A 22,691-nucleotide genomic window follows, 5' to 3' on the forward strand; every position below is an offset into this window, starting at 1 on the left:
GAATGCTGCGGCAGCTACACTGGTTAAGCGTGCCCTTGAATTCTAAATAAATCAGTGTCACCAGCAAAGCACCACCGCACCACCTCCTCCATGCTTCACCTTGGGAACCACACATGCAGAGATCATCCGTTCACCTACTCTGCGTTTCACAAAGACACAGTGGTTGGAACCAAAAATCTCAAATTTGGACTCATCAGACCAAAAGACAGATTTCCACCGGTCTAATGTCCATAACTCATATTTCTTGGCCCAAGCAAGTCTTCTTATTGATGTCCTTTAGTAATGATTTCTTTGCAAAAATTTGACCATGAAGGCCTGATTCACTCAGTCTCCTCTAAACAGCTGATGTTGCGATGTGTCTGTTTCTTGAACTCTGAAGCATTTATTTGGGCTGCAATTTCTGAGGATGCTAACTAATGAACTTAATCTCTGCAACAGAGGTAACCCCAGGTCTTCCTTTCTTGTGGCAATCCTCACGAGCCAGTTTCATCATAGCGCTTGCTGGTTTTTGCAACTGCGCTTGAAGAAACGTTGACATGTTTTAAAGTAACGGACTGTCGTTTCTCTTTGCTTATTTGAGCGGTCATAATATGGACTTGGTCTTTTACCAAATAGAGCAATCTTCTGTATACCACCCCTACCTTATCACAACACAACTGATTGGCTCAAACGCATAAAAAACCCCACAAATTAGCTTAAGGCACACCTGTTAATTTAAATGCATTCCAGGTGACTACCTCATGAAGCTGGTTAACCTGTTGTGTGTAGGGGGCAGTATTATGATGTTTGGATGAAAAATGTACCCAAAAGAAACTGCCTATTTCTCAGGCCCAGAATATTCATATAATTGTCAGATTAGAATAGAAAACTCTAAAGTTTCCAAAACTGTCAAAATATTGTCTGTAATTATAACAGATCTGATATTGCAGGCAAAAACCTGAGGAAAATCCAACCCGGAAGTGCTGTTTAATTATTATTTTTTTACCTTTATTTAACTAGGCAAGTCAGTTAAGAACAAATTCTTATTTTCAATGACGGCCTAGGAACAGTGGGTTAACTGCCTGTTCAGGGGCAGAACGACAGATTTGTACCTTGTCAGCTCGGGGGTTTGAACTAGCAACCTTCCGGTTACTAGTCCAACGCTCTAACCACTAGGCTACCCTGCCGCCCCATTTAAAGGGATACCAACCAGATTCATTTTCCTATGGCTTCCACATGTTGTGAACAGTCTTTAGACAGTTTCAGGCTATTATTTTGAAAAACGAGTGAGAAAGATCACATTGCGTCGTTGGATGGCTGGGTGCCAGCAGCATTTTGCATGCGCAACAGCTTGGAGCAGACATTTTCTCTCTCTTTCCTATTGAAGAAGCTATCGTCCAGTTGAAATATGATCAATTATTTATTGTAAAAACAACCTGAGGATTGATTATAAAAACATTTGACATGTTTCTACGAACTTTACGTATACTATTTGGAATTTGTCTGCCCGGTCGTGACCGTGGATTTCTGAACATAACGCTCCAACCAAATGGAGGTACGTTGGATATAAAATAATCTTTATGGAACAAAAATGAACATTTGTGTAACTGGGAGTCTTGTGAGTGCAAACATCCGAAGATCAAAGGTAAGCGATTCATTTTATTGCTTTTCTGACTTCCGTGACCAATCTACTTGGCTGCTAGCTGTTTGTAATGCTTTGTCTGCTGAGAGAGATGTCCTTACATAAACGCTTGGTATGCTTTCACCGAAAAGCTTTTTTGAAATCTGACACGCCAGGTAGTTTAACAACTAGCTAAATTGCGTTTGGCTATATTGCACTTGTGATAACATGAAAATGACATATTTTTTTGTAATTTAATTTGGCTGTCTGCAATTCAGCGGTTGTTGACGAAAATGATCCCGCTAACAGGATAGGTGCATCAAGAAGTTGAGAATGCCAAGAGTGTGGAAAGCTGTCATCAAGGCAAAGGGTGGCTACTTTGAAGAATCTCAAATATAAATATTTTGATTTGTTTAACACATGATTCCATGTGTTATTTCATAGTTGAAGTCTTCACTACTATTATACTGCTCTTAAACGCTAGTAAAACCAAATGCATGCTTTTCAACCGTTCGCTGCCTGCACCCGCACGCCTGACAAGCATCACCACCCTGGATGGTTCCGACCTTGAATATGTGGACATCTATAAGTACCTAGGTGTCTGGCTAGACTGTAAACTCTCCTTCCAGACTCATATCAAACATCTCCAATCGAAAATCAAATCTAGAGTTTTCCATCTATTCCGCAACAAAGCCTCTTTCTCTTACGCCGCCAAACTTACCCTAGTAAAACTGACTATCCTACCGATCCTCGACTTCGGCGATATCATCTACAAAATAGCTTCCAACACTCTACTCAGCAAACTGGATGCAGTTTATCACAGTGCCATCCGTTGTCACTAAAGCACCTTATACCACCCACCACTGCGACCTGTATGCTCTAGTCGGCTGGCCCTCGCTACATATTCGTCGCCAGACCCACTGGCTCCAGGTCATCTACAAGTCCATGCTAGGTAAAGCTCTGCCTTATCTCAGTTCACTGGTCACGATGGCAACACCCACCCATAGCACGCGCTCCAACAGGTGTATCTCACTGATCATCCCTAAAGCCAACACCTCATTTGGCCGCCTTTCGTTCCAGTTCTCTGCTGCCTGTGACTGGAACGAATTGCAAAAAAAAAAAAAAAAATCGCTGAAGTTGGAGACTTATCTCCCTCACCAACTTCAAACATTGCTATCTGAGCAGCTAACAGATCGCTGCAGCTGTACATAGTCTATCGGTAAATAGCCCACCCATTTTTACCTACCTCATCCCCATACTGTTCATATTTATTTACTTTTCTGCTCTTTTGCACACCAATATCTCTACCTGTACATGACCATCTGATCATATATCACTCCAGTGTTAATCTGCTAAATTGTAATTACTCGCCTACCTCCTCATGCCTTTTGCACACAATGTATATAGACTCCCCTTTTTTTCTACTGTGTTATTGACTTGTTAATTGTTTACTCCATGTGTAACTCTTGTCTGTTCACACTGCTATGCTTTATCTTGGCCAGGTCGCAGTTGCAAATGAGAACTTGTTCTCAACTAGCCTACCTGGTTAAATAAAGGTGAAATAAAAAAATTAAAAAAATTAAAGTGAAAATAAAGAATGTAGGTGTCCAAACTTTTGACTGGTACTGTAGGTATAGGATTCATTCATCCATTTTATCAATTCAATTCAAATTGGGACGGATATGTTGAGTAGATAATGTAATCTTAACATTTTGCAAAATGTCTCATTTATCACCAAGGTCGAAATTCATGATGGAATCATGCTTAACAGGTATCCCTTCTGCCAATCGTTTATCTAATAGTACAACGACACAGACTTTTCTCTGTACATTTAGAGAGGATGAGATCCACACCATAGCTTGTACATGTCTCACCTGTGCTGCTGTGTGGAATACTACTGCTCTTCAGGTTCTCAGGGCTGGAGGTGATGTCACAGGCTTTTCTTGGCTCAGGAACACGCTCCTCTGCTCCTTTCCTCTCCTTCTCTCTCCCTCTCCCTTCCCTCTCTTTGGACTTTTCCTTGTCTTTGTGTTTTTTGGACTTCTTCTTGGACTTGCCATGCAGGGAGGGCAAGGTGCTCTTGCTCTGGGGCCCATCAAGGCCGGTGTGTCCGAGGGACGAGAGGCCCAGGGTTGGTACGGACAGCACTGCGGGCCCAGAGAAGACTGGTGGCTGGCTCAGTCTCTCTGCTACAGCGGCCTCTTGGCCCTCACAGTCTCGGCCATTGTGGCTGGAGTCGTTACTAACGTCGGAGAGTGGGTCGAAGGGCCGGTGGATGTCAAGTAGGGGGAGCTGGGAGCTGGACGTCACGCCTTCAACCGCTGGCGCCACAACCACTGCCCCACTCCCCTCCTTTCCATTGGATGAACTCTGCTTGCCATTTATTGGCACCGCTGTTTTGTTAGCCATGTGTGATATCCTGGGCTTTTTGTTGGCCAGAGGATCGATGAAATCTGCAGCAGGTCGTTTCTGGCATAAACAGAGTTTAAGGCAGAAAATTAAAAACTGAAAAATGGACTCACTTCAACTAAGGATTCGAAGAAAAAACACAAGCAGATAACTATCACTGACAGATTAAGATAAAGAATATCTACTAAAATCCTGAGTATTAACTTTAAGCTCGTGCTGGTGAAGCAGAGAAGGTCAGAGTGAAAGGGATCTCAGCCACATTGGGAGTATGATGACTAGGGATGGGCATTTCACTATTCAAATAATCTCAAAGACATTTCTTTCCAGATAGCAGGATAGCCCCCCCAAACACATGCTTTTCTCTTGACCAGAATGACAAATGCATATGGCAGAAGTAAACAGCAGACACTGCTTTTCTCTGTAGTTTTTCCACTAAAAGCAAGTCAAAGAGAAGTCTGATTTTCACCTTGATTGGGCTTATTCAGTCACAAAAAATGTGTTTTGCAATGATCTGTGTCAGGTCTTGTGGAAACTGTTAGGTGCGTGCCTTGACCATTTGAAGTGGGGAAAATAGAATACCAATGTCAGGGCAGACTGGAGTAGAGGGCTAAATGCGCTGCAGGAGCTCAACACAGTTATAAAAACTACATTCAAAAGTTTGCTATATTAGATTAAGTATTTCAAATGTCATGGTATATCCTTGTGGGTAATATCACAAGGATAACGTCATTTCATTTATAACAAAGCTTTTTCATTGTCAAAACAGGCCTTTAAAGAAAAGATCTGCAAAAATCAACACCCTCTCAAGTAATAGAATACTAACATCTGTTCAGATATCTGGAAAACAATGCCCATCCCCAAGGATGACCATCCCCTTTCCACACAGTGCATGGTACTGTACTACTAACAGACTACATTTGACCCAACCTACACTAACAACTTTGGAAGTGGCTGACCTAAATCACAGTGGAGCAGAAAGTACTTTGTTATGAAATAACACTGGGTACAGTTTGGAGCCCTGTGGACCGTCACGGCAGCATAACCTGTTTAGTTTGGTAGAACTCCTCGAACTTCTCTCACCAAACCCAGACTGGCCACAAAAACCCACCGAGGAGCAGTTGTTTATGTTTACAGCGAGTGTTCCAAAACACCCTCTTTTCAATGAACACCAGAACCAACTGTATGTGTACGGAGGAGGGGGTGTACTTGCTAATGCTTAAGGGAGGAAACAAAGGACATGCAGTGTCTCAGGAAAACTCAGAGGGGAGTCTGAGTAACTACAGTAACTCCTCTTAATGGGACCAAACAGTGGAAGGCCCTATGAGGACACTCTGTAAGGAGTGGGAAGTAAGTGGTTATAAGAAGGGGAGGAGCAGGGGCATGGAGATGCGAAGTAGAAGAAATGGCTCACCTGCGATGGGGAGCTGCTAGCCAGCTCTTTGGGAGGGCTCACTGGGAGTGGGACCTCAGCTGGAGGAGCCACTGTGGTGGTGCTTGGAGTCTGACACATTTTCCTAAAAAAAACAAGTCAGAAGCTGAGTCACCACAGACATAAATAATACATTGCGTGAGCCCAATTCAGACATTCATTATTTTGGAAAAACTTCCTGTGTTCAGGTTAAATCTAGTGCACAAGTACATTCATCGAGTTGGCAAGTCTGCCATGTAACTAGTTCTGAGTCAGTGTGTTCAAAGCACCAACTCAAAGGTAAATTCTCTATATTTTCTTATTACCTTAGATTTGTGTGAGTTGTGAAATTGTTAGACCTTACTTGCACTGCTAAAGCTATAAATACAAGCATTTCTCTACATCTGCAATAACATCTGCTAAACACATGTATGTGACCAATACAATTTGATTTGACTCACAGTTCCAAAGGACCTGTGACATTGGCACATGACCATATTATGGTGGCCTTGCTCTACATTCTGTTATTTTCCTTGTCTCAGACAGAAATACACATTTAACTGACCTGGTTAAACAAGTCAGACATCATAAATAGATATCTGGCAAAGCCTTGGGTGAGATGCTAAGTATCAGCTGCTAAATAAAAACACGGTATACAGAGGTTGTGTGATGTGTACATCAACAGAATATTATTTGCGTATGTTGGTAGAGTGTTGACAGTAGGGGGCAGTGGGATACAGTGGGGAATTATCCAAGTCCTGCCCCTACAGAGGGGGAGAAAAATGCGAAAGAGTAAGAAACACTAGAGGGGTGGGGAGAACAGCCTAGGGAAGAGGCTAGCTGCTGTGCAGTGGTCCTGTCACAGCTGAAGACTAAGGAGCCTCGACTCAAGCGTCAAGCCTGGACCTTGAACCAGTGCCACCTCACACATGGATCAGCATGTGCTGGAACAGTGTTGCATCACATGTCTTCCAATCATTTTTCTGCACTACACTTGCATGACCATAGCTGGTGTTCAAACATTGTGGGAGGGTGTTTAGCTGATAAGCTAGCCAAGGCTCAAAGTGCAGTCCAAAAAGACATACGGTAGGAATCTCTTGCTTTTGGATGAATTCCACAGAAACATTTAATCATTGAGAATGTGAAATATTCCCTGTTATATTGAGTCCAACAATTTTGGGTCAACTCAGTAAACCCAACTAAGCATGCTGCAATGCCTGTTCTATATTTAGCTGCGAGCTGCATTTCCTTACTGCCCCAGATCTTGAGAAACCAGATTTTTTCCCCCCTGGTCTCACCAGTAAAAAAGCCAGTTAGGCCTGTCAAGAACACAGGGCAGAGAGAAAACCACACATGGTGAGCAGTGGCCTGGTTTCAGACTTGAGTCTGTACTATTCCTGAGGATATCTGGAACTACAGCACCTGGGATTCTAAGGCAATTTGTTTAAACTAACACAAAGCTGAGGTGATAAAGTACACAAATCAAAGTGAAGAGGATTCCATTATTGCTGGTTCATGCCACTGGCAGTTGTTGACATGTGGAACTGTACACAAAATAACTGGTTTTAATATGGCATGCAATATAGTAATATAGCACCACCTAGCACATACCGAACAAGGATCCTCTTCAGAAGTTGCTGGTCTCCCTCAGTGTAGCCTGGCCAGTCCTTCTGGATGTCCTTGAACAAAGAGTCCTTCAATGTGAAGGTGTTGTCTCTCACATTTAGGTTAGCCACCTATAGACAGCAATCAATACATGACATTAATGCCATGACAGTATTCTGGAGGAATGCATTTTCTAAACCTATCCTCAAGAAACGCACCATTAATACCCTGCAACACTGGCAGTGAGTTGTTTGCAGTGGGCTGGAGGGCTGGCTCTAAGGGACTTCTAGGAGGTGGTTTGGGTCCTGTGACTAACTTATCTGTTGAGGACACTGGGCTCAGAAGGGCCATGGGTCTGCCAAGCTCCAGTACAACTAACCTGTTGTGAAAGACACCGTACCTTAGGAGCGTGACTGACTTAACTAACCTGTTGCAGGAGGCTGTCCAGAGAGTCCTTGTCAAAGGGCAAGAGGCCATCCTTCTGCAGGCGCAGGATGAGCTCAGGCTTTCTGTAAGGCTTGAGGGCCAGCAGGTGGGTGAGGCGCTCCCTCAGGGGCCTCTGCTGCGCCGTGCTCTTCTTCGCCGCACTGCTAGAGATGATGACAGGCCGCGACGTCCGCCGCGATGGAGCGATGTCAGACAGCCCAGGTGCCGGTTTCCGGATCTGCACCTTCTTACCTGATTAGAACAGAGACATGGTTGTGTGTCAGAAAGGTTGGGCTTGTGTGACATAACCATGAGAGGTTGGCTTTGTAGTGAGAAGTTGTTCGTAATCAATCTACAGTACATCTTCACAAAGCCACTTAAAAGCCATCAAAATATTTAACAGCGAAAAGTACACATCGAGCAGTACCTGTTATAATATCAGGGTGAACATCATAAATGAACCCAACTAGTCTATATAGTCACCACAGTACAAGTAGTTGAACAAGCTGCTTCCTGGCCAAACAGCTACATTAAACATATCTGTGAACCTATGATGGCGTTTCTGTGGCGACTGGGCAGTTAGGCAATTGGTTTGGTGCCAAGTCACAGGCGTGACGTTGTGAAGCTCTGAGCTCCTAAACATCCTGCCAAGTCAGCCCCTTGGGCCCTACACAGGGAACCATGAGCCTGCAATTACACAAAGAGCTCAGCCACTTTTCACCAGAATTAAGGTCATGTGGAGATAAGAGTGTGACTAAGACAGCTTGGGAGTGAACGGAAATGACACTACACCGTTTTAACTTCCTCTCCAACAAGTAAATTGCAGTGTATCCTAAAAGTTTAATCATAAACAACAATGCATAAAAGAGATTCTGCGGTTTGATTTCTAGGTACATTTGTTTCTGTTCAGGGCTGCTATGGCCTTTACTGAACTGCAGCAGAACCAGTTTCAGTATGCAGCTCTCCAGTGACTAGTAAAAAGCCCACACAGTATGTTTGATGTTCACTTGAAGCAGCCCTGCGTGTGTGTTTTCAGTGTGGAAATGGCATCTACCCTGGAGGAGGCTGGATAAGAGTCTAAAATCTTTCCCACTGGACAGGGCCACACTAGGAGGTTGGAGCGCTTGACTGATGTGGAAATAACCCACATGTTCAATAAGAGCCTGGCTGATGAGCATGCTACTGCTCTGACTGCCTGGCGTGCTCCACACCCTGATATGAGACAGTTTACCAGGGAGCGGCATTCACATGAAAATGTCCCTCCCACTGAGTCAGCATTCACTCACCCTGGATGTAAACAGACATGCGGGAACATTTCTCAAAAAATAAACTTGATAAATCTTGTATGCATCCATCCTAGACTAGGGCTAAATTAGTAGCTCATGTTTTTGACTGATTTGGGTGTGACCACAGCTCAGTGTAGACAATGCATAAGGGCCTTACCCACGTATCTCCCCCCAGGCTTGATGACGATCGCACCCCTGCTGCGGGTCTCCTCCTCTGCCTGAGCCATGCTTTGCCTGGCCTTCTGGTAAGAGTCGTCCGTGGCACACACCGTGATCTTGTCCTGGATTCCACCCAGGCAGTCCAGCTGAATGCTCCCCTCACTGAGACAACACATAAGAGAAAGGTCAAGTAAGTGACCCCCTACCCTTGCTACCACTGAAGGAAAAAAACTTATGTGAAACACTGTACTGCCTATAAATACTAGTGAGGAAGTACATTCAGTAAACGTTTTATGCCCAACGCTCCCAGCCGGGTTAATATTCATGACATACCACTGCCTTGAGGGCATTATAACTTGATACTCTATTCAACAGTTGATTCACACATTAACAAACCAACGTTGCATTAAATCCTAATCTTTCCTGGTTTTGACTTGGTTTCCTCCTTTAATTCCTCCTAACTTTGATGATGGTTTGGCAGAGGATGAAATAAAGTTGGCAGCTCTGCCTCTGGTTTATATTGGAATTAGGGGCTCATAAGCATCCAGGGTGATGGGTGATCTCCAGCCAAACAAATCTCATTAGAAATGGTTGAGGACATGATCGGTGTTAAAACACCAGACAGTCAGAGCCGAGACTTAGTTCCTCTCCTTACGTCAATACGCAAACATCTGACTCAATTCAATACATCTGCACAACATTGTTCTTCAATCAGACTCCAGAGGCAGAAGACCACTAGAGCAGATAGTAGTCTCCTAAAAACAATCCTGTTCAGCTCTTAACCATGTTAACAAACTCCTCCCCTTGGGGCCATGGTACAGAAGCTTCAATCCAAAACAGAACTCTTTAAAAGGGTGTTAAATGTATATATAATGCGTGAATGAGTGACGAATGTGTGCATGTGTTATATGTCAAAGAGGGGATGAGGCCAGTTCCTCTGTGGTCCCTCACCTGGTGATGTACTGCTGGATGCAGTCAAAGCTGCCCTGTGGGTTGTCTCTACCCACATTGGACAAGTAGAAAGTAAACAGTCGCAGCTCATTCGGATTTTCCGACCACGGTATTGAGATTTTCTGTGGACAGAGAAAATAATAAATCAAATGGTTAACATCCTTCCCTGAGAGTGCATTTAATGATAAATATAGGAAAGGTCATCCATAATCTGTTACAATCAATACAACCACCAGCTTGTGACAGATTTAGAGAATTATTCATACAGCAGTTTGCCGAATCTCTCACTGCCCTCCATATACAGTAAAACCATAATTAAGACAATTAATTAATTTTACCTTTATTTAACTAGGCAAGCCAGTTAAGAACAAATTCTTATTTTCAATGACTGCCTAGGAACAGTGGGTTAACTGTCATGTTCAGGGGCAGAATTACAGATTTTGACCTTGTCAGCTCGGGGATTCGATCTTGCAACTTTCTGGTTAGTGGTCCAACGCGCTAACCACTAGAGTACTTGCCACCCCAAGAGTGAGCCTGGGATCAAACTAGTCTAACCAAAAGAAGAAAAAAAAAAGGTTCCCAGTGACACGCCAAGAAGACTATCAAACTTAAAAACTATCTAGAGGAAGTAAAAGTCGTAACATCGGTGCCCAAGACCCATAACTCATGGTACCTTGACATGAATAGGGTATGGCAGCCGACAACCATACAGAGTTCCACTTCTTTCATTAAAAAACAAGAAACTGCAGTTGCAGCGGGCTGGGCTAAGGAATGAAACCATTGGACACCGGAGAACTGGAAAAACATGGCTTGGTCTGATGAATTATATTAGCAATATTAGCACCATATTAGCAAGGTGTTAATGTTTTGTACACTGTGTATATTTCAAGCTTCCACAAGTGTGGTTCCTAAGTTAAATGAGATGTTGGTTGCTTAATTTTCTTATAGTCATGTATAAAAATTCCCAGTTGCCCATTATTTTGGCTGCCATGGCTAGAAGAGATCTTGGACTTCGAAAGAGTGGTTTCAAAGGAGCATAGGGGATTTCAAGTGTGTGTTTCACCAGATCGCAACCCAATTGAACACTTATGGGATACTCTGGAACAGCGCCTGAGACTGAAGGGTGTTGTATCCCTCCAGAGTTCCAGACACTTGTAGAATCTGTGCCAATGAAGCTGTGCTATTATTTTGGAAGTTGCCTGTATGTGTACTAAACAAACAAATGTGCAGTATAGGTATGTGTGTCATTCATTCCGCGTGGTGGTGTGGGATGAGTAAAGGGTGAGGCTTCAAGCTAATACAGGGGTGCTTGGCTTCAAGCTAATACAGGGGTGCATGGCCGAGCTAGGTTAGCCCACATGTTCCGTGCTGTAACATTCTTAGTAAATGCAAATACACAGCCAGCTAGACGCAACCGAGTCTCACCCCCCACCCCACCCCACACTTAGACAATTGCTCTGCTGTGCCAACATTACAGGTGTTACTTCTAGGCAAACTTGGAAATGACTACCGCCCAGCGATGAGGTCCAGATGCATCTAATGACAGGGGCCACACTGTTTTTTTAAAGAGGGAAAACTATTTGTAAAATGCAAGCAGCAACAAGAAAATACCAATATTCATTTAGACAGGTGTTGCTGAGCTGTCAGAGTTCAGTATCTAGGACACAAACACCACAATCTTAGAGAAACAGTGAGTAGGCTAAACTGGCATTAACCTAGAGTCGATGTCCACGCCCCCCATGGAAATTAATTAGCATAAGCAAATATCTGTTTAATCTAGATGTTTTTCCATGGGCTGAGTCTCAAATCGACCACCCGCATCTGCAGTGGAAGGTGGCAGAGCTACAGTGGTGTCAGACTAGGAGACATCCCGAAAATCGTGTCGTCACAAAAACATTCTTTAGCTTCCGAAAGGTTTGGCCGACAAACTAATAGGACTCAAACAATACGAACTCCACAAGATTCGTCTGAAGTTGGTACCACCACCACCACCACCACCTTCTGTCTGAAGCGTCCTAACAGTTTGGGCTACACACTAATATGACACCACCATCGAAAGGTGAGATTCTCAAACACGTTTTTCTCTAGGATGCCCACAAGCCTCGTCTGAAGGTAGCGCGGTACAAGTTAAAACAAATAATGGAAGTACTAGTGTAAAAAAAAATCCCTTCTGATATAGGACAGACCCTTCAAAACATACTTCCTTTTTTATAGATATTTTGACCATCTGTTTTGCCATGTAGGAATATGCTCTTCTATGGGCTAATAGCAGTTAGGCCAAATTCAAACAAATCATTTTTATACTAAAATTCCAAATCAAAGAGGTAAATTATCCTTGGAATGACAATCTTAAAACAATTCCATATGTTAGTTTAAGATGGGTTCGTAAATTCAATCTGGAGTGACAGTGTGCTCAGAGTGCGTTCTGGGCGTTCGTAAATTCAGAGCATTTAGAGCGCACACTGGAGTAGGGTTGATCTGAGCTTTCTGACCCCACAATGGCAGTCAAGTATCCAAGGCAACTGGCTAACGTTGACAAGCTTGATAGCTACTTCCAGACACAAAATGAGAGAACACCTCACTGACCCTTTTACTTGCCCTAGAAGAGCTGGTTAGGCTGTTTTCAGGTTATCCAGACTGTGCGGCTGAAAATTGTATTATGCTTTTTTGCCAACGTTTACTGACACAGTCCATTTTCAATGGGTGTGGAGTGTTCGTAAATTAATAGATTCTGCAAATTTCCAAACACACCCTTAGTAGAAACCAGGCCCCTTAGACCTTAGTGGTGAATGAACAGACATAAGCGTCCCTCTTCTCCTACATAGGAACAGATAAATCAACAAATGTCCTAATTTGATCCTGGACTTATGCTTGCTGGGGTAGAGGGTAGTTGGGTATGTGAGCTAGTCTGTCTTGTCTAACAGGAGAGGAGTGAGGCAGGGCAAGGGCTGTGTTGGGGTAGTTGGCTGGCTGACAGACCCCTGGCGGCTCCCTGCAGTGTTGGAGATCAGTGATTCACTCGGCTCTGTTTACCCAAGGTCCCAACACATGTGAAGCCTGCAGGTGGCCATCTATAAATAAACAGTGTCCCCGCCTTCCTGGGAGCCAAGGGCTCTGTTACGTGAGATGCTGAGCCTCCGCTCCAGTAAAACCCTGCCTTACATGCTCCACATGAAGAGATCTAGCCTTTCACAGTGCAGAGTTATCAACGGATTGCCTTGTAAGTTTATATGAAACTCAATGGGATTAGCCCCATTTACTAAACGTCCAGTTGAGGTAGCCTGGATATTACATTAATCTTACGTCACAAGAACAAAACAAATACAGGAAAACAGTCATGCTTCCGCACTCAAAGGTTCCGCTGAATGTTATCAACATTCACCGCTTCCTGTTAACTGAGGTGACACTGCATATGTGCACACTATACACTTACGTTGAAATCTTCCTCAGCGGTAGGAGTATGTTACACTCACACACACACACACACAAAACATATAATGGAAGTGTGTGTGTGTGTGTGTGTAACCCAAGATGACTAAGAGGGAATGGAACTCACGAAGGCAGAGGGGTGAGTCAGTCTGACACTACAGGATGACAGAACCGGGCCTGACTAAGACTTCGCGTAATAGATGCCCTGTTCCCATTGCAGGCATGGGGCCAACCAAAGTATTGCTGCAGTAATGGGCTACTGGCTGAGCATACTGGCAGTTATCCATGTACACTGGAACTTCACGTAGACATGTTACCATCAGGTGGTGACTGACAACCCTCTTTAAAAGCCTTGTTAATCCACAAAAAACAGTGCCCCTCCATAAAACCACTGCATCCAGCCAAACCAGAAAGTTTGGAAGCAGCCATCTCCCAGAGGAAATGCTAAAACAAAATGATGCATTACCAAAACATGGAGCAAATGTTCAAATGAAAAAATGGGAGCATGGAAAGAGGGGAAGTTCATCCTCAACAAAAAGCTGAATGAACAGCACACTCCAGTGTACCCTCTGGCCCAGACACGGTCCCCCACCCTACCCCGCTAACATTTGAAAAGCAAGTGGATTTTAACAACCATTTTCAACCCCCTTCTCCCCTCTTATTTTGCAAACAAAGCCTCTTCAGGCCAGGGGGACTCGAGAGGACTGGCCCGTCACTGCAGCTCCTCTGGTCTCATCCTCAGCACTATAATTAATTAAACTGCGGCAGGAGAGGCTGTGTAAAGCGGGGGGCCATCGCCGCTGGCACATACCGGTCCTCGCCAAATACAGCCAGACACACAGCCTGAGGAACACTGATACAAACAGGATGTTTACCTTTCCTGGCTGTTCTTTGAGCTGGTTCTATTATGCCACCCTGACCCTGGAAGTGGCTGTGAATGAAAGCTCTGCCAATATGAATGAATGTTAATGTTATGGGACTCACGGAGCAGCCGACATCATTTAGCAGCTTTCCCCCCTCATTACCCGCTCTCATTAGCGTTCCAGTGAACTCTAAAATGGTTCAAACCCAGCCCAGCCATAACTCATCACGGAAAAACACCATCTTTTCTAACCCTCTGATCTCAAGTTGATAGGACCAATTACTGATCCCTCCTCTCCCAATACAAGCATCTGAAATGAGCCAGGGAGGGAAAATGCAGGCATCTGATGGAGATATAACACAATAAGAATAAATCAGCTGCTCCTTCAATACTCTGGCTTTATCAAATATTACAGACTGAGGGTTAAAGACATTCAAGAGAGAAGTTAAAAAGAACAATCCAATGGCCACAAACCTTTCTATAATCACTCCCTGGATTGCTAGGACCCACCTTCCTTCTCTACATGCTACTGTTCAGGCATCCCACCTAGCTTTAGCTTATCTAGTCCTAAACAGTACTGATTAGACATAAGGCCTACCTAGCTTATCCAAACCAATAAATTAGACACGTTAGCAAGATCTGAGGCACCGCTCCAGTTTAAGTTCTGGAGACCTCTGACATGATAACAAATATATTAATCTACACAGTAAACACCACAGGGTATAAGGCAAGACATGAACTGTTTGAAAAGTTTTACCTCTGACATTGAGTCTGCTCCACTGTGACCCACATTAGTAAGCTTTCGTTTGGTGGAGAAACATTGGACTAGCAGAGCTAAATGTCTTGAATGCATACAATGCTGCTCGTAATGAGAATGCAACAACGCTCACCTTAGAAAAAAAACTATTTTAATGCTACTGCAGAATGTATGGGTGAATTGTACAGGCTATTGCTGCTAGAACTGGAAGAGTGATGGGCTGGTCTGGGTCCTTGTCTCTCAGGTAGCTTTCCTTTCCTTTCCCTCCACACTGGGAGGGGAACCACTACTCCAGGGCTGTGAGAACAATTGTGCTCTTCCTGCTCAGTGCAGCCACCCTAAAATTACAGGAAAATCTAATCCTGCCAGTCACCTGCAGACAACAAATACAGCTCACTGCAGTGACAGAGGCAATTTAGTCAGTGCCTGGTTATACACACAGGACAGTCACTGAGTTAATCATTCTTTACTGATAAGTGGTGCAAACTGAACATATCATTTGAAGACAGTGATCCCAATTTAACTGGGACAGATAGAAAATTAAAAGGTTTATAAAAACTACGACTGCACTTACCCCTTGGCTTCCAGTAAATCGTATCAGCGGTTGTGAAGACAGGCCCTGAGAGAGATGGACGAGAACAAATTAACACAGTCACATTGAAAAATGATCATACTGAACAAGTAAATTTAGCGGGTAAAACTTCATAGATCCTGCTTGGTGGGGAAATGTAGTGGACTGTTCAGTAAGGCCCATTCAAGTGACTGGCACACTGCACAAAGCACTGTGCAATAGAGAAATCTAACCATCTCGAAATCACCATCGTATTACCCTTGTTATGAATCTTCAAAAAGTCTAGTCATACAAAAAGATTCATCTTGATAATCTAGCTAATGTCCTTTGAACATTATGATAGAACTAATATGTCAAGCAGCAACAGGTGAGGAAGTAGTCCCTTTATTTCCCATATGTATACTAACTCAGTGGATCACTGTCAGCATGAGCTTTTAAAAATGTCATTTTTGGATGAGGGGTAACAGTCTGTATTTCACATCAAGCACTCAGATTGGAGTTCATTTTGGACCTGCCCCCGTGCAGTGGAAATTGCCTCGCAACGCGCCAAACTCTAAACGTTGAGGCCTTGCTATCGCTCAACCCATTAAACCATCCCTTTAGAGGGTGACAGGATTGAAATGCAAAGCAAGCAGCAGGCTATCAACTTCAATCAGCAGAGCTTCCTCCTTTTCATATGTGTTCACCTATATACATACACAAGCAGACAGATACACAGGCATATTCATCAGATAATCTGTACGCATAAAAAGCAGCATGCCAGTACCTGGGCAGTCATTTGTTTTATAGCACAGAGGCCGTTCATTACAACAGCCAGTCAATCAGTATAGTGTTCAAGGTGCTGACATTTTTCTAAATATTTAGCTGTTAGCAGCCCCCAGATGAGGCTGATAAATGAAGTTGTGGGGTACAAACACAGTCAATACATCCTCTAGATTTTCGCAAAGCACACCCATGAAATCAGACGAGCATTGAGCATAGCCTGATGACCATAGGCTTGGCCAGTATACCGGGGTATTTGGAACAAGCCATGGGATGGTTTTATAATACCCCCAAAACTATTTTAAGCATTCAAATCTATTTTAATATTTGTAGCTACTTTAAGTAAACACCTGCAGTCAACTTGTGCAATACATTAGGAGATAAAGAACATCGCGTTCTTCATTTCATCTGTCACATTACGTACAGTAGCTTACTGTAGTCCCCAGTCACTGTTTACAAGCACACAATGACAAGATACTGGTGCCTTGTGAGTCACACGGTTGTGCAGCATGCGCCAGGTGATCTAATCACAGTATGGAATTCACAACTAAAATGTTTGCCAGCTAGATATTTTATAAATATTACGTCCTAAATGCTCTGCAGTTGTACATTTGGTTTGCTAATTTAGTAGCTAGTTAAGTGGTTTTCTTCCAAAAATCAAGTATTCGCTTGTTGACAGCAGAGAATCCTCTCCTGGAACAAGAGCCTTGCTGGTTAAGTAGCATTTGAGTTAAATTGGATCGTTTAGGTCAGAAACGTACAAAATGTCCTCATTAACATTTAGTTAGCGTTGTCTAACGATTCCTTATTACAAGTATTCCCAAAGTGGGGTACGCCGTTGGGGGGGTGTAGAGGTCGACCGATTAAATAGGGCCTATATCAAGTTCATAACAATCGGAAATCTGTCATTTTGGACACCGATTTTGCAGATTTTATTTTTTTACACCTTTATTTATCCTTTATTTAACTAGGCAAGTAAGTTAACACATTCTTATTTTCAATGACGGTCTAGGAACGGTGGGTTAACTGCCTTGTTCAGGGGCAGAAAGACAGATTTTTACCTTGTCAGTTCACTACTTGCAACCTTACGGTTAACTAGTCCAAAGCTCTAACCACCTGCCTCACGAGGAGCCCGCCTGTTACGTGAATGCAGTAAGAAGCCAAGGTAAGTTGCTAGCTAGCATTAAACTTATCATATAAAAAACAATCAATCATAATCACTAGTCGCAACTACACATGGTTGATGAGATTACTAGTTGTGTGTCCTGCGTTGCATATAATCGATGCGGTGTGCATTCGTGAAAAAGGACTGCCGTTGCTCCAACGTGTACCGAACCATAAACATCAATGCCTTACTCAAAATCAATACACAGAAGTATATATTTTTAAACCTAAAAGAAATCTAGGTTAGCAGGCAATATTAACCAGGTGAAATTGTGTCACTTCCCTTGCGTTCATTGCACGCAGTGTCGGGGTATATGCAACAGTTTGGGCCGCCTGGCTCGTTTACGAGATGATTGTTTCCGGATTCGACCATATTAATGACCTACGGCCCGCATTTCTGTGTGTTATGTTATAATTAAGTATGATTTGATAGAGCAGTCTGAGTGATGGTAGGCACCAGCAGGCTCATAAGCATTCATTCAAACAGCACTTCCGTGCGTTATGCCAACAGCTCTGCTGTTTATGACTTCAAGCCTATCAACTCCCGAGATTAGACTGGTGTAACCGATGATGTGAAATGGCTAGCTAGTTAGCGGGATGCTAAAAGCGTTTCAAACGTCACTCGCTCTGAAACTTGGAGTAGTTGCTCCCCTTGCTCTGCATGGGTAACGCTGCTTCGAGGGTGGCTGTTGTCGTTGTGTTCCTGGTTCGAGCCCAGGTAGGAGCATCCAAAGGTATACGAAATACAAATGGTAGAGAGAGAGAGATATAGTCCTATAATAACTACAACCTAAAACTTCTTACCTGGGAATATTGAAGACTCATGTTAAAAGGAACCACCAGCTTTCATATGTTCTCATGTTCTGAGCAAGGAACTTAAACGTTATCTTTCTTACATGGCACATATTGCACTTTTACTTTCTTCTTTTTGCATTATTTAAACCAAATTGAACATGTTTCATTATTTATTTGAGGCTAAATTGATTTTATTTATGTATTATATTAAGTTAAAATAAGCTTTCATTCAGTATTGTTGTAATTGTCATTATTACAAATAAATAAAAATTGGCAGATTAATCGGTATCGGCTTTTTTTGTCCTATCAACTCCCATAATCATAATCGGTCAACCTCTAATAGAGACCCATACCAGCTCTACTGGTAGAACTGTTACTACCAGCAGTACTTCACCTGTTGACGGCAAGTTGTTCTGCCTCCACGAGCACAACCAACGCTAGCATCAGTAATTGTACATTTGTTGTTAGCCCAGCTAGCACGGACACTGACAGTTGTGAATCTGATGCAGCTGAAGAGCTACCCTCCCCTTACCCGGGAGAGCACCGAACAGACAGGAATTTGGACCATCGAAAAGGGGCAAATATTCGAAATACATTGATTTGGGGTTCACTTATATTGGGAGAAGTGCCTTTCCTTCCATGTTTGGTGCGCAAAAGTACTCAACTCAATGAAACCTTGACTCTTGCACAGACATTTTAGAAAAAAAGCATGCTTAATTTGAAAAATAAGACACGGGAGTTTGAGTGAGAATTAAGACGACTTTCGAGTAGTAAGACTAAGTTGGCTGACGACAACGGGGGTAAGCCTGATCACAGACAACGATGAGACGACCTATAGGGAGGTCAAAGAACTGGCAGCGTGGTGCCAGGACAACAACCTCTCCCTCAATGTGAGTAAGACAAAGGAGCGGATCGTGGACTACAGGAAAAGACGTGCCGAACAGGCCCCCATTAACATTGACGAGGCTGTAGTGGAGCAGGTTGTGAGCTTCAAGTTCCTTGGTGTCCACATCAACAAACTATCATGGTCCAAACATACCAAGACAGTCGTGAAGAGGGCACGACAAAAAACGTATTCCCCCTCAGGAGACTGAAAAGATTTGGCATGGGTTCCCAGATCATCAAAAGGTTGTACAGCTGCACCATCGACAGAATCCTGACCGGTTGCATCACCGCCTGGTATGGCAACTACTCAGCATCTGACCATAAGGCGTACGTCACTGGGGCCAAGCTTCCTGCCACCCTGGACCTATATAATAGGTGGTGTCAGAGGAAAGCCCATAAAATTGTCAGACTCCAGTCACTCCAAGTTATAGAGTGTTCTCTCTGCTACCGCACAGCAAGATGCACCGGAGCGCCAAGTCTAGGACCAGAATGCTCCTAAACAGCTTCTACCCCCAAGCGATTAGGCTGATGAACAATTCATTAATTGATTTGCTAAAATAAAAAACATACTATTAATAAGATGGGGCTAAAAGCATCATAAATGGTGAGCTACTGAATGGCTTACAGACAAGCCCCATACTATTGTGGAGGACTTAATTCTTCCTGCTGCCACAGATATGGCTGGGACAATCTTGGGGGGGAAAAGGACAAAAAACTAGAGAAAGCCTTCATCAAACACTGATTCACGACGCATCAGTGACAAGGAGATGTTTAGAAACAATTACTGCGTCTATTATAAGCCAGTGAATCCTATGCGTTACAGCTGGATGAGTCAGACGTGGTGGGCCTGGCACAGCTCCTGGTATATGTCCGTTACGTTTATGGGTGGGTCAATTAAGGAAGACACCTTCCGCAAACCACTGGAAACCAAGACAACACAGGAGAGGATATTTTGAAAGTACTGGACAATTTTGTGACATCAAATGGACTTGTGGTTAACATGTGTTGGTATCTGTACTGATGGTGCAAAAGCCATGGACAGGGAGGCATAGTGGAGTGGTAACGTGTGTGTGGAAGCTGTTGCCCCTGACACAACTTGGGTACACTGCAGCATCTGAGAGGCTCTTGCTGCAAAGACAATGCCTGACAGCTTGAAAGACGTTTTGGACACGAACAAAGTTAACCATTTCCACTGTAAAGCAAGGCCACCGAACTCTTTGAGAGTTGATTGAGAGACGAGTTAAGTTCTTTACAGACCATAGGCCAGTCGTGTGAAAACTATCTGGGTGATGTTTTTTCCCTCTCCTGAAGGATCTGAATCTAGGATTACAGGGAGTTTACGTAAATTAGTTGGTATGCCTCCAACCTAAGTGTTTCAACCACTCCACACATTTGTTAAACTACAGTTTTGGCAAGTCAGTTAGGACATCTACTTTGTGCATGACATGTAATTTTTCCAAAAATTGTTGAGATTATTTCACTTAATCACAATTCCAGTAGGTCAGAGGTTTACATAGAATAAGTTAACTGTGCCTTTAACAGCTTGGAAAATTCCAGAATATTGTGTAATAGGCTAATTGACATCATTTGAGTCAATTGGAGGTGTACCTGTGGATGTATGTCAAGGCCTACAAAATTGTAGACCCCCACAAGTCTGGTTCATCCTTGGGAGCAAATCCCAAACGCCTGAAGGTACCACATTCATCTGTACAAACAATAGTACGCAAGTATAAACACCATGGGACCACGGAACTGTCATACTGCTCAGGAAGGAGACGCATTCTGTCTCCTAGAGATGAACGTACTTTGGTGAGAAAAGAGCAAATCAATCCCAGAACAACAGCAAAGGACCTTGTGAAGATGCTGAAGGAAACAGCTATACAAGTATCTATATCCACAGTAAAACGAGTCCTTTATTGACATAACCTGAAAGGCCACTCAGCAAGGAAGAAGCCACTTCTCCAAAACCGGCATAAAAAAGCCAGACTACGGTTTGCAACTGCACATGTGGACAAAGATTGGACTTTTTGGAGGAATGTCCTCTGGTCTGATGAAACAAAGATCATACTTTTTGGCCATAATGATCATCTTTATGTTTGGAGGATAAAGGGGGAGGCTTGCAAGCCGAAGAACAACTGAAGCATGGGGGTGGCAGCATCATGTTGTGGGGGTGCTTTGCTGAAGGAGGGACTGGTGCCCTTCACAAAATAGACAGCATCATGAGGGGAAATTTTGTGGATATATTGAAGCAACATTTCAAGACATCAGTCAGGAAGTTAAAGCTTGGTCGCAAATGGGTCTTCCAAATGGACAATGACCCCAAGCATACTTCCAAAGTTGTGGCAAAATGGCTTACAAACCTGACTCAGTTACACCAGCTCTGACAGGAGGAATGGGACAAAATTCCCACAACTTATTGTGGGAAGCTTGTGGAAGGCTAATCAAAATGTTTGACCCAAGTTAAACAATTTAAAGGCAATGCTACTAAATACTAATTGAGTGTAACTTCTGACCCACTGGGAATGTGATGAAAGAAATTAAAGCTGAAGGTCATTCTCTACTATTATTCTGACATTACACATTCTTACAATTAAAGTGGTGATCCTATCTGACCTAAGACAGGGAATTTTTTACTAGGATTGAATGTCTGGAATTGTGAAAAACTGAGTTTAAAATGTAGTTGGCTAAGGCGTATGTAAACTTCAACTGTATATTCAACGTGCGGGACAAAAGTGAGGCTATGATTAAGAAGTTGGAGCTCTCCTCGGTCTGCATTTGGGACAACAGGTCTTTCCATCATTGTATGATTTTTTTGTGTGCAAATGAGCTCAAGCTTATGGACAATGTCAAATGTGATATAGCGAAGCACCAGAGTGACTTTGCTGTGCAATTACCCAGGTACTTTCCTGAAACGGATGACAAAAACAAATGGATTCGTTACCCCTTTCATGCCCTGCCTCCAGTCCACTTACTGATATCTGAACAATTGAGCCTCAGAAATTGCAACAAGCAGTTCTATGAAAATTGAATTTAAAATCAGAAGCCACTGTCAGATTTCTGGAATGAGCTGTGCTCAAGAGTATCCTGCCTTGGCATATTGCACCGTTAAAGACACAGATGCCCTTTGCAACCACGTACCTATTTGAGAGTGGATTCTCGGCCCTCACTAGCATGAAAACTAAATACAGGCACAGACTGTGTGGGAAATGATTTAAGACACTCTCTCCAATACAAACCAACATGGCAGAGTTATGTGCATCCTTTCAAGCACACCCTTCTCATTAACCTGTTGTGAGTTATTCACCATTTTCAATGAACAAAATGTTTTATAAAATTATTATTTTTTTATGTCCTGTTCCTATAAGAGCTCGTTCTCACTTCACACGAGCCGGGTTGTGACAAAAGCTCACACTCATTCTTATGAATACTAAATGTATCGTATAGTGTGTGTGGCAAGCTTACAATGAAGGCAAAAAACAACATTTGAGAACGTGCTGACCCTGGTGCTAGAAACAGTACGCAGCTGGAGGTTGAATGTTTGCTGAATGGGTACAGGACTATAAAAAGTTTAGGAACCACTGCCTCTTCGTACTTGTTGGTAAGTGACGTTTTTGGGGATTTG

General features: G+C 43.2%; 1 protein-coding gene across 2 annotated transcripts in view; it reads right to left on the reverse strand.

Moving 5' to 3' along the window:
- Positions 1 to 22,691, reverse strand: part of LOC115108317 (RNA polymerase II elongation factor ELL-like) — a 43,303-nt gene that overhangs the window by 4,267 nt on the left and 16,345 nt on the right. The window contains exons 2-8 of one of the 2 annotated variants that reach the window (XM_029632506.2): positions 15,467 to 15,511; positions 9,845 to 9,966; positions 8,892 to 9,055; positions 7,450 to 7,700; positions 7,029 to 7,096; positions 5,421 to 5,523; positions 3,475 to 4,069 (exon numbers count right to left, since the gene is read on the reverse strand). In XM_029632506.2, the coding sequence (XP_029488366.1) occupies positions 3,475 to 4,069; positions 5,421 to 5,523; positions 7,029 to 7,096; positions 7,450 to 7,700; positions 8,892 to 9,055; positions 9,845 to 9,966; positions 15,467 to 15,511 (1,348 nt within the window). Of the gene's footprint in view, positions 1 to 3,474; positions 4,070 to 5,420; positions 5,524 to 7,028; positions 7,154 to 7,449; positions 7,701 to 8,891; positions 9,056 to 9,844; positions 9,967 to 15,466; positions 15,512 to 22,691 lie in introns of both variants that reach the window. The other variant, XM_029632505.2, reaches the window with a different exon arrangement.

This window comes from Oncorhynchus nerka, linkage group LG24 (genome assembly GCF_034236695.1).
Source record: "Oncorhynchus nerka isolate Pitt River linkage group LG24, Oner_Uvic_2.0, whole genome shotgun sequence".
Classification (NCBI taxonomy): Eukaryota; Metazoa; Chordata; class Actinopteri; order Salmoniformes; family Salmonidae; genus Oncorhynchus; species Oncorhynchus nerka.